The 12,411-nt window shown below is 28.8% G+C and overlaps 1 protein-coding gene across 2 annotated transcripts; it reads right to left on the bottom strand.

Annotated features, from left to right (window-relative positions):
* Positions 1-5,684: 5,684 nt before the first annotated feature.
* LOC100164418 (CDK-activating kinase assembly factor MAT1) lies at positions 5,685-10,454 on the bottom strand. Of its 2 annotated transcripts, XM_029486932.1 has the most exons (3): positions 10,234-10,454; positions 9,951-10,148; positions 5,685-6,837 (listed from the first exon to the last, which is right to left on the bottom strand). In XM_029486932.1, the coding sequence occupies exons 2-3, from the start codon at positions 10,072-10,074 to the stop codon at positions 6,023-6,025; spliced, it is 939 nt and encodes a 312-aa protein (XP_029342792.1). In that variant the 5' UTR covers positions 10,075-10,148; positions 10,234-10,454; the 3' UTR covers positions 5,685-6,022. The 2 variants fall into 2 exon arrangements, with proteins under 2 accessions (XP_029342792.1, XP_001952335.1); XM_001952300.5 differs by having other exon boundaries at positions 9,951-10,453.
* Between the last annotated feature and the right edge of the window lie 1,957 nt (positions 10,455-12,411).

Here is a 12,411-nt window from a genome sequence, read left to right as displayed (position 1 = left end):
CACTCGGCACGTCGCACGTGTGTCGTGTGTGGTGTGTCGTGTAAGTACTCGAGTGTATGTTATTATTATATACTAGCTATCTATATAATATCGCGATGGAGATTGCTGCGTGTTTCCGACAACGTTGCACAAAATTCTGGAAGCGGGATAATTGAACGGGAGTGGTGAGGGGATATTAAATTGGGCAACGGGTCGTAAGGAGATTGTCACTGCGGGTTTTTGAAAGCGAGAAAGAGGAAATGACATATTATAATAATGTATAATATATATAACCCGGTGTCGGTATATTATTATGGTATATCTACACTATGTACGCTGCTCGCACAAAATACAAATAATAGTTCGACCGTCAGTCGTATAAATGTATAAATACTAAGCGCTATAGAAGTAATCCTATTACTATTATCCTATATAATAATAATATAACCTCCGAATGACATGTTTACAAATATTTACAAAAATATAATATACTTAATAGCTTTATTTGTCGTTCCCGACAATAGGTTAACGTCTGACAAAGTCGAGTACCTCAACCTATCGATGTATGAGGACAGAGGAGCACGCAACGAGCACAAAATAATAATATGCATGTCCTGCTGTAATGATAAGACGAAACTCCACAAAGTGAATAGACCTCAAATTTATAGACGATACACCTTAATATCTTAGAGATAATACATTTAATAATTAAATTTCCATTATTGTTTATTGAGTCTTTGTTCTTTAATTAATTTTCATCATTATTTTGTACTTTTTTTTAGAATATAATTGCAGTTTTTATTGTTGTTGGATAAATAAACTATTAATAAAAAATATATTTTACTTTTCAGTAAAGGGTACAATAATGTACATATTTTATATTTCTAGGTACACTCCGATGTATAAATTGTATTATAATAATAATAAAAAAAGTAACATGTGCTCACTCTAAAGCAATCGTGTTGGCGTGTTGCAAAATATAATTTATGTTGACCAACGACGGGATGGCGTGGCTCCAGCCTACAATTGGTTGGTGTGAAGAGTTTGTATAAGCCCAGTTCATCTTGGCACTAGGAAACCGTTTAGATTTGAATAAAAAACAATACTTTTTTCAATATACTTCATTTAGTTTTCGGACCAAATTTAAAAAAAAAAATTGTAAACGTTTGGCGGGTGCCAAGATGAACGGACGGGTTATATCTATGTTTGAATACGCCATTATTAAATTTTGAGTAAATACCGACTTGCTGTTTTAGAATGGTGTTAATCTAAATGTTTTGAAAACGTCATTGCACGCGTGACATTGTGTTCATAAAGCTATAAAATATAATAATATATACGTAGAAGTTTCAAATCCTCAAGTAAAATATTTTTGAATAATTTATTATTCAACAAGATAACTAATATGGTTTTTTTTTTTTTTTTTTTTTATTGATGCTTAAGCCCGGCATCTATGGTCATTAGCTATTGTTATTTTTGTTAAAATATCTAAATTTGTCCAAATTTGAACTTTAAATGATTAAAAACAATAATAATACTATATATCTTTAATAATAGTCCAGGTACAGCTATAAAAACAACTTATGTGGGATTTCGTATCAACTACAAGCTTTTTGACCCAGTAAAATGTACGAGTATTTTATCGAAATAGATACATAAAAAAAAACTAAAAATAATTGTAGATCTGAAATGTATATTAATAGCTCAAAACGATTCGAGATTTTTTGAAAATTATTTAATTATACCACATATGTCCATATGTTTACAAAATGATAATTTAAACATTTGGTAAACATTTCAAGTCCAATATCATCAAAATTCTAACCTCATAAAAATTATTGTGGATTCACGCTCAACTTTTACTTCGTAGGTAATAACAACTTGTATAAGGACCCTTGTATTATATTATGTTCAAGCATTTTAAACGGAGAATATTTTTCATCAACAAGTATAGGTACTTTATTACCTATGAAAAACAAAAAAAATATTAAGTTAAACTATTTTGAAAATTATACTATGCATAGAAATACTTTTGGGAAATTTCAAGTATTTACGGTTATTACTCATTCGTTTTTGTATTACAACAAAATAAAAATTATTTTTTGCCAAAAACTGGCTTTACGTAAAAATGCCCGTGTTCCCTAATTTTTTATTCCTAATTACTAATTAGTAATTATCATGAAAAGTATTGGGAGTCTGGGAATTTTTAATTTTGACCTCCTAAAAGTACTAAAATTAATTATTGATGTTGAAAATCGATTTATTTTTTTTTTTACTATTTTGTTTTCTTCAATACTTACTCTATATTTTATATCATGTATAGAGACAAAAGAAAACATACACACACTGACACACACATCATTGTAAGATCAATACAATCATCGCACTGCTCAGAATAGAAAATAATATAATAGGTATAATATGTAATTAGGTACCTATTATATTTTGTTTTGGTATGTTGGTCTTTTATAATATGAACCATGAACGGTTGCCAATTGGTTCATAGGTTGAACTGTAGTCTGTAATTGTTTTACAGATAGTTTTTACTTATTTCTAATTAATTATTAGTATTATTACCTATATCGAATTGCGAAAGCAAATACTGAAACATCATTAATGCAGCTAGTAGCTACCTATAATATTTTTTTATTGTTGGGTATTTCAACAATTTTTGCTCGTAAATAATAGATTATAATAGATAATAGCTCGGGTCGATAATAGCTCGGCAAGATTAAAACGGTTAAAACCGTACCTAATCAATATTCAATAATTATATTATGAACTATTATACCATTCTATACTCCTCTGTTTTACAGTATTATGGACCATTGTGGAATTGTGCACAGTATTATCTACCTACTTATATTGTTCTATATATGAATATTATATATAGCCATATAGGCATTACATGGTACATTGTAATAAGGACAATAATATTGTGATGACTATGCGTTACAGATATTTTTTCTACATATTAAAACGTGTTGCGCGACTCTTTTATTATTGAAAATGAACACTAAGCTGATAATTTTATGATATAATAATATACAATATATGTACATTGTACACCTACACGCCGTAAATAAATGATAAATCGTTATTATTCGTTATTATTATTTCAATCTATTATAAACAATAATATTCAATATGATTCAAATAATCAAATACGCAATAAGTAATAACCAATAACCATATGGCATTACATATTTTAACAACGCGTACCCAACCCACACATCGTAAAAAATAATAACACACGCGAGACGGATGGATGGTTGGCATCCTCAAATAGTAAATACATAATATCTACTATTAAATTTAATATGTATAATAAAGAAGTAAATAAAGTTTGATTGATAATATTGTTTTAAAATAAAATCATAGATAATAATATTTAACATATGGCTACGGTATTCCAATCTTAATATCTTCACCATTCACGTTCTTCAGGCCAGTATAACCACAGAACAATAACAGAGAGAAACGATGGTACCTACTCAGTTTCTCACTCACTAAGATTCTGAGCAATAAAAATTAAATTAATATAAATATTAAGTAGCCAAACACATCAAGTCTTGTAGACTTGTAGCTTTAATTGAGTTTTTTTTATAAGGGTGCCAAAATGTACTGAGAGCTAATTCTTTATCATCACATAAAATACACGTATTTTATAAAAAAATGTAGTTTTAAAATTAAAATTTCATTAATAACATACTACTTGTCCGAGTGGGGTTAAATAAAGGTCATATTTCTATATTATTAGTCAATTTTTCCGATTTTATAGCATGTATTTAGAATTTAGATGAATAATACTATTTCATCAATTTTATTAATCACATCGAAAAGTATTAAAGATTTTAAAAATATTTTTCTTTACATAATTTTAAATTATAACAAAACAACTTTTTTGATAAAAAAATCATAATTCAAATCATCAATTTTTGTTTTGTTTTTTTTTGTGAATGACAACATACATTTGAAATACATAATATTTAATAGTTCTTATTGCCAAATTAAATTTTTTCATTACAATGCATATTATAATATGTTTACTTTATATTTTTGAACCTTCTATCTTATCGACTCTATTAGTAATGGACTTTTATGGACTCAAATACTTTAAATAGCTGTCGATTACTGTATAACTAATAACTATATAGAATTAAAAAATTATGTCTTTAACATTTTTGGTGAGATAGCGGTGAACTGATCGGTGGCGGACAGTTTTTAAGGAGTTCGGATTAGGCAATTTTCAAACAGCACGCATGCGGGTCTTGTGTGTGCGTAGTAAGCAGTGATCAGGGCGTTACTATAGTTTTTTGTAGCACGCTAACGCTACAGCTACTCCACCAAAAAAGTAGCTCGCTATCACAACTTTTTTAAAAACGTTCTTATTGAAAACTAGTGTTTGTAGTTTGTATTGATTTGACATTTGGTCACTGAACAGGACCCAGGACAAAAACTTCACTAACACACTCATCATTAATCATAAATCATTATCATAATATAAATAAACAAATATTATAATCATATTTGATATTTTAATAATCCCCAATTAGATTGTAGGTAGCGACCAAATAATGATAATTTTCGATACGCTAACCAGAAATGTTTAGCGCGCTATAGTATTTCGCTATCTAACGTCAATCGTTACAAATAAAGTAGCGTCGATACAATTAGTGCGCTACTCCCGACCACTGGTAGTAAGTGATCATTAGTTGTGTGACTGTATGTAAAAAAAATAGGGAAGAATTCCCGTGCGCTCATAAAATCACTTTTGCTGGCGTTTCGAGCGCAAACGGTGGACAATTCATGCTCATTTGTATGTATTTTGTTACATCCTACAGATCAACCTGATAATGCGATTATTTTTCAGAAAATAGATCTGAATTCTTCATAATGTCCATTTAAGATCGGTCAGTCCACATTTTAAAATTTATCATTTAAATTCTGGACAGTCAACGTTTGAAAATTCCGAAATTTCAAAATATTCAAACTAAATTTATAGTTATTGAGTGGGTGAAATTGGGAACAATGGACTGACCAATCTCAAGTAGAAATAATAACAAATTTAAATCAGTTTTAAAAAATATTTTCGCATCGCTAGGTTGATCAGTATGATGGAATAAAGGTTGGTATGTTTTAACTGAAATAGCTGTCCGCCACCGATCCCTTAATTATATTCTGAAATTTGAGTTTATGCCAAATAACATAAAATGTCCAAATTAGTAATTACCTTTTGACCCTGGGAGATGGGTAAAAATTAATTTGATCACATCATTAAGTAATATAGGTACCAAATTTAAAGCAATTTCTGAGTATCGGTAGGTACACTGAAATAAGTTTAATAATTAATAATTCATAGTTGGAAATCAGTGTAACTAAAATGTAAGAATATTATTGTATGTAAATGTAACATAGGTGCCTTTGTGTCAAACAAACAATCAACTATAGATATTTTACACTAAATTATAATTATACCAGTATAATACTATGTATAAATAATAAACTACTGCTACAGTGCTACACAATGTATAATATGAGTATTACCATTGATTATATAAATACTACTATACTAGTTAACTAATTTTTATAAATTATAATCAATATGGTATTACATTCAGATGTATAATAATTAAAATTAAAAGTTGATTATCTATGCCTGTTATAAATAGTTAGATGATTAAATAATCAGATATTACGCTATATCTTAAATAAATAAAAATTAAACTAAATTTTATTCAAATCACCCGATGTTGTATAAACAAATATAAAGACAAATTATTAAGATGAATCAAAACATACAGTTAGTAGGTAACATATTAAATAAGTGGGTACTAAAAAAATAATTACAAATATTAACTCAGACAAATGTACACATAAAAAAATATATATTTGTAATTTGTATAAAGGTACATTGACATTAAAAATAAAATATATACATATAAATAAGGTCTTAAAATACTAAGTAACTTAACATATAAATTAATTAATACAACTGTATAGCTTTGGTAATGAACACATATTTGGAATTGAAATTAATTTATTATACTTTACCAGTCTTTCTTTCATACAATGCTGAAACACATTCTTGTACATAATGCAAGCAGGATGTTTTTATTAAAAATCCACCAGCAAGTTCTTGAGAACTTTCTCTTCTGATGTATTTCATATATCCTAATGAATCTAATTGTGTAATATCTGGACAGGAAGGACCATTAAGTTGATGAGAAACTGGCTCATATTTGAATAATGGACCTTCTTTTATTGAGATTGCTATAGAAGACTGATTGAATTTGACGCCAGTTGAAAACTTTGTGAAGTTTATAGGTTTAGAAATAGGTTTTGGTTTAGGGACAGGAATTTCTTCTTTTTTATGTGTATATGTGTTAACAATGTCTCTAGCATCAGAATTAGAACGTGCTAAACTATCAATCAATTCAGAATCTACTCTAAGTTTTTTAGTTCTTTGTTCAGCTTCATCTCTTAAAACTTCATCTCTTTTATACTGAGTATGCATCTTTTCTTCTTCAATTAAATCATCTAAGGCTTGTTCTTCACGCTTTGACTTCATTCTGTTCCTCATAATTATTTCTTTATTTTCTCTTTTATATTGATCAATACGTTCCTTTGTTTCAACTACATTAATATTTCTAACTAGATTGTAAATAATATCTTCAATTTCTATTAAATAATCATTATAATCATCTAAAGATTCAAAATCATCTTCAGTTTTGTTGAAATCTTGCAATATTCTTTTACGTGTTTCTACTTCCACGTCAACTGAAGCGTCTTCAAACTGCTGAAGTTTAAAACCATTACGTCGTAGAGGAATGAGACATTTAGGGCAGGGACCAGAACCTAAAACATTAAAAAAGATCATTATAAGTAATTTTTTAGTTGAAATAAATAAAAATATATACCATTAAGGAACTATAACATGTAGCATAAATCATTAGTTTGAATATATCAATAAATTATAGTTAAAAAGATAAACAATGCTGTAGTAAATATGGGTGATTAGTTTAATGATGTTGTCGCCAGTGGTGGAGGTACACTTCTTACTATAGTTGGAATAAGGGGGAGTAGACACTTGAGCATAATATAAAAGTTATATAACTTTTAATTTATTTAGAAATTATTTTATGTACCAAGCAAAATATTATATTATTAAATTGGTACCTTAATAGAAATATTTTTCTACAAGTTGAATCATACCATTCTGTTTTAAACAAGATAATAATATTTATAAAGAAGGAACAGAAGAAACACAAGCAAACTTTTGGGTAAATTATTTAAGAGGATGTCAGCCTAACATTTGTTTTCTCTTTCAGACCCACGTGCAACATAAATAAAATGCTTTCACCTAAAATAGTTTTTTTTTTTAATGATTTTTGAGTACCATCTTAGAATAAAATCACCTATTACAAAAATCAAAGAGGATAATATTTTTGAGAGGATGATATTATATCAATTTTATATTTTATTGTTATTTGACTTAGTATTTGAGTAGTTTTGAACAGGAGTAATGAAAAATTAAAAAATTTTCTGTTTTTAACTTTCCAAGTTTATAAAAACTTCAATACATAAATATTAACTAGTTTTAGTTAAGTACCTAACTACCTAATCTTCAAAATAATAAAAACTATATCAATAGGACATTTGTTAGATTGAGTTCCTGTAAGACAAATTGGTAATGCATGAAAAATACAAGAAATAAATTTCCAGCGACCGTGTAAGTCAATTATTAATATTGGCATAGTTTTGAACAGTAGTATTGAAAAATTATCAAATCTCTGTCTTCGACTTGCCAAGTTCATAAAAACATCAATACATAAATATTAACTAATTTTAGTTAGGTATCTAACTACCTAATCTTCAAAATAATAAAAATTACATCAATGGGACATTTGTTAGATTGAGTTCCTGTAAGACAAATTGGTAATGCACGAAAAGTACAAGAAACAAATTTCCAGCGACCGTGTAAGTCAATTATTAATATAGGCATAGTTTTGAACAGGAGTAATGAAAAATTATCAATTTTCTGTCTTCGACTTGCCAAGTTCATAAAAACATCAATACATAAATATTAACTATACTCTGTTCAAAATAAGACTATGACCCGGAGGTCGAGTTGTGTGCATGGGCGTGGCTTTGTTCCGTGGCAGTTGCTGTAGCGAAAGACAGCATACGACCATCGTGGAACGAAAACTGAACGCCGCCAAGTCATTGTCTTATTTTGAATAGAGTATAGTTTTAGTTAAGTACGTAACTACCTAATCTTTGAAATAAGAAAAACTTTATCAATACTACATTTGTTAGATTGAGTTCCTGTAAGACAAATTGATAATGCATGAAAAATATAAGAAACAAATTTCCAGCGACCGTTAAGTCAATTATTAATATAGGCATAGTTTTGAACAGGAGTAATGAAAAATTATCAATTCTCTGTCTTCGACTTGCCAAGTTCACTATAATATCAATACATAAATAATATCTAGTTTTAGTTAAGTACCTTATAACCTAATCTTCAAATTAATAAAAACTACATCACTAGGAAATTTTTTAGATTGAGTTCCTAGTTCCTGTAAGACAAATTGGTAATGCATGAAAAATACATAAACAAATTTCCAGCGACCGTGTAAGTCAATTATTAATATAGGCATAGTTTTGAACAGGAGTAATGAAAAATTATCAATTCTCTGTCTTCGACTTGCCAAGTTTACTATAACATCAATAAATAAATATAAACTAGTTTTAGTTAAGTACCTAACTACCTAATCATCTAAATGAAAGACTACATCAATACTACATTTTGGTTAGATTGATTTCCTGTAAGACAAATTGGTAATGCATGAAAAATACATAAACAAATTTCCAGCGACCGTTAAGTCAATTATTAATATAGGCATAGTTTTGAACAGGAGTAATGAAAAATTATCAATTCTCTGTCTTCGACTTGCCAAATTCACAACCTATAACATCTAGACATAAATATACCTTAACTAGTTTTGACTTCAGTATGTAAGTACTTAATCTTCTAAATGAGATAAACTATACCACATTTGTAAGATAAACTGGAAATGTTTAAGATTATGATATAGACAATTATAAAATATTTAACTGTTAAAAACAACCTAAAAAAAAAGATTTAAAAATTGTAAGACAAATTGGTAGTGCAAGAACGTTATGATAATTACATTTCTGCGACCGTGTATGTTATTTTTACTATAGGCTTAGTTTTGAACAGATGTTATTAGTAAATTTCATAATTCTGTCTTCGACTAGCCAATTATTAGACCTTTTATTTTATAATATCTAGCCAATTGGGAAAACTTATGTTTGTAGATAATTTACCAATAAGAATTATTGATAGCCGTTGCTCAAACAATTTATATTAATTTCTAAAACTGGGTATCAAAGTATCAATATGTTTTTAGCAGATATTGTGAATAAATAACATATATTTTCCCTCACTTTCCAATATAAAGAATCTAAATACATAAACTATGTAAGCAATGTACTCCAACTTTGTAAGAATAGGTATTTGGACGAACAAATGTAATACAAGTTATAAAAAAAAAACACACACAGTGAATGATTAGTTTTGAATAAATGCAATAATAATACAAACAATTTGTTTTCGAATTGCCATTTCCTCGAAAACTGGATAGGTATTTAAACATGGAAAGATAACTTTGACAGATAGCTAACCTACGACAAGTCCAGAGATTAACATGAAAATCTAATTACCGATCTTAATATATTAAAGAACTACGAAATTGCTCAAAGTAGACAGCAATGAGTAATAACGTAGCCGGTTCAAAATCTTACACTTAATATTATTATTAGATACTTAATTAATAATATACCAGGCACTCTAAAGATGCAGTTTTATTCGGGACACCTGATGTCACCACCTTTACACTTGGCACAATCAACACATACTCAAAACACAATAATTCGGTGTTTACCTTTCATGAACGCCACTTCTATGCAATTTGCACACATGGTATGCCCGCATACGTTGAAGCTGAACACGAGGTTCGGGTTCCGGAACTTGGAGCTCATGCACCGGACGCACGCAAGCTCCTCCATGACCGGAAATTCGATTGTCACTTCATGAACGGTATTTTTACCAGTGACGGCACGGAGCCATCAAAAAACGTGACCTGTCATTCGGAAGGTTCAATGTTCACCAGAAAGCGTGAAACGAAAAATAATTATAACACAATAATGGTGTTATAATCGACTTACCAGATTATAAATTACAATAGTTAATAGTGGACAACGATCGAGTACCTACTACCTCTGATCATTAATAAATAATAATAATAATAATAATAATTGTTGACGTTAACGGCAGTACCGTGTGAAATGCGAACCGCGAAGAGGCTGCCTTCAATTGTAATTTGTAACGCAATCCGCGGTTCCAGTGGTTCCACCGACGACGACGACGTGAAAATAGGAGATGATAACGATTAACAACGCGCGACATTGATAACCGACGGTGACGGTCATGGAAACAAGAGCAGATCGAAGAGCAAGACATGGGAAAATAACACGTCAATAATATATTATTATGTCATGGATAAAAAACCAAACCGACAACGGAATCTAGCGGATAATACCGACATTTGGAAAACTACTGGACCTCGCCGAAATGTAGAGCGGATCCGTTGTATGGAAAATAAAATAAATGTAATATGTTTGTACTTAACAATTAACATATTATTGCTAGTCTTACAAGTTACAACTGCTGTAGTATTTTACAGTTTTCAATATTGGTATGTGAATATTTATTAGACATTGAGTATAATTTTTCAGTGAACACATTTTTGTTATAAAGATTAAAGACATAACTGCATTATTAGGTTATAACAGTGTTTGGAAGGAACGAGTTCCAGTCTTGTAAAGAATACTTTTATTTTGTTATAAATGAGAATTAAAGTATTCAGAATACGTATTCGAATAGTTCTTAAAAAATATATTCAGAATACATATTCGAATATTTTAAAAAGTATTCGAATACTATCAGAATACTTTTTTTCACAACTAGTTTTTGACAGTTTTTGAATGATTGGTACCTATTTAAGTATTTAATATTTATTAATTAATAATTGAACATATAACGTAATCATAAGTTATTTATACATTTTGACCACATATGATTTGGCCGATACGGGCCATACGGGATACAACACATTGGTGTTTATAAAAATAATCATATCATGGGCCAATATTATATTTCGTTTGAAGAATAAAATTAATGTTCATGATTTATAATATGTCTTGTCACAAATTTAAAACTATTTTTCTGGATCGGAAAAAAGTATTTTTTTAATGAATAAAAAATACAAATAAAAGTATTCAGAATGCGTATTCGAATACTTCTTAAAAAAAGTATTCAAATACTTTTATTTGAATACATTTATTCGAATACTTTACAAGACTGACGAGTTCCAAAAGGAACGGATTCCTGGAACGAATTCCTTTTTATAAAAAAAAGATCGAGAAAATGAACTAGTTCTTTTTTTTAAGGAAAAATAACAAAATTATTCGTTCCTTTCTAGCTATTTCAATAATTTACATTGCAGATAAGTATCTAAAAATTTAAATTAAGATATATTTTTTAATGTGTATAATGTATATTGCTAATTATTGATCGTTGTCGAGTATCGACGTTAAGACAATAAATCGACATACGTTAGCCAAAAATTTAATTTTGAAGAAAATCTTAAAATATTTATATAATAATATATTATATAAACATATAAAATATGTACCTACTTGTAATTATATAATATTATAAATTAAAATTAAAGAAATTTGCATAATATGAAAAAAAACATAAATGATTAAATAAGAATTTTTATTTTATTTGGAACTAAAAAAGGAACTCGTTCATTTTCCAATGGAACGACAAAGGAACGATTTTTTTTTTTTAAGGAGCAAGGAATAGAATGAATTTCTTTATTTAAAAAAGAACGAGGAACGGAACGAATTCCTTTTTATAAGGAACTTGACAAACACTGATAATTAATAATATCATACTACCATTGAATATGTTTTTGTCGAGGAGGAGGAAAGTTAAGAGGACATGAAACACTTGGAAGTTGACGGTCCCTTCTTTCAACAAGTTAGCTGTACCTATTGGCTAGCCTAAATCTGTTCTAATTACCTAGGCGTTAAAGTGTCCCGGTGCCAGTTTTTCAAATTTATATTTTGGTTGCCACCTCAATTATAAGAGTTTTCCATTAATCTACTACCCGATACCTATTTAGGGGGGGGGGGGGGTTGATAGGGTGTATTATATCGAAAAAAATGACTACGGGAATAACTCAAACTTTGTAGAATAGTCAGAACCATAGATATATACAACAAACTAGATAGCCGTCTCCTTCTTGTCATGGAAGTCGGCCACCACCGTAGTAC

Source organism: Acyrthosiphon pisum, chromosome A1 (genome assembly GCF_005508785.2).
Source record: "Acyrthosiphon pisum isolate AL4f chromosome A1, pea_aphid_22Mar2018_4r6ur, whole genome shotgun sequence".
NCBI classification, from domain to species: Eukaryota; Metazoa; Arthropoda; class Insecta; order Hemiptera; family Aphididae; genus Acyrthosiphon; species Acyrthosiphon pisum.
The sequence above is the reverse complement of the archived record's forward strand: the minus strand, read 5'-3'. Positions and strand labels throughout refer to the sequence as shown.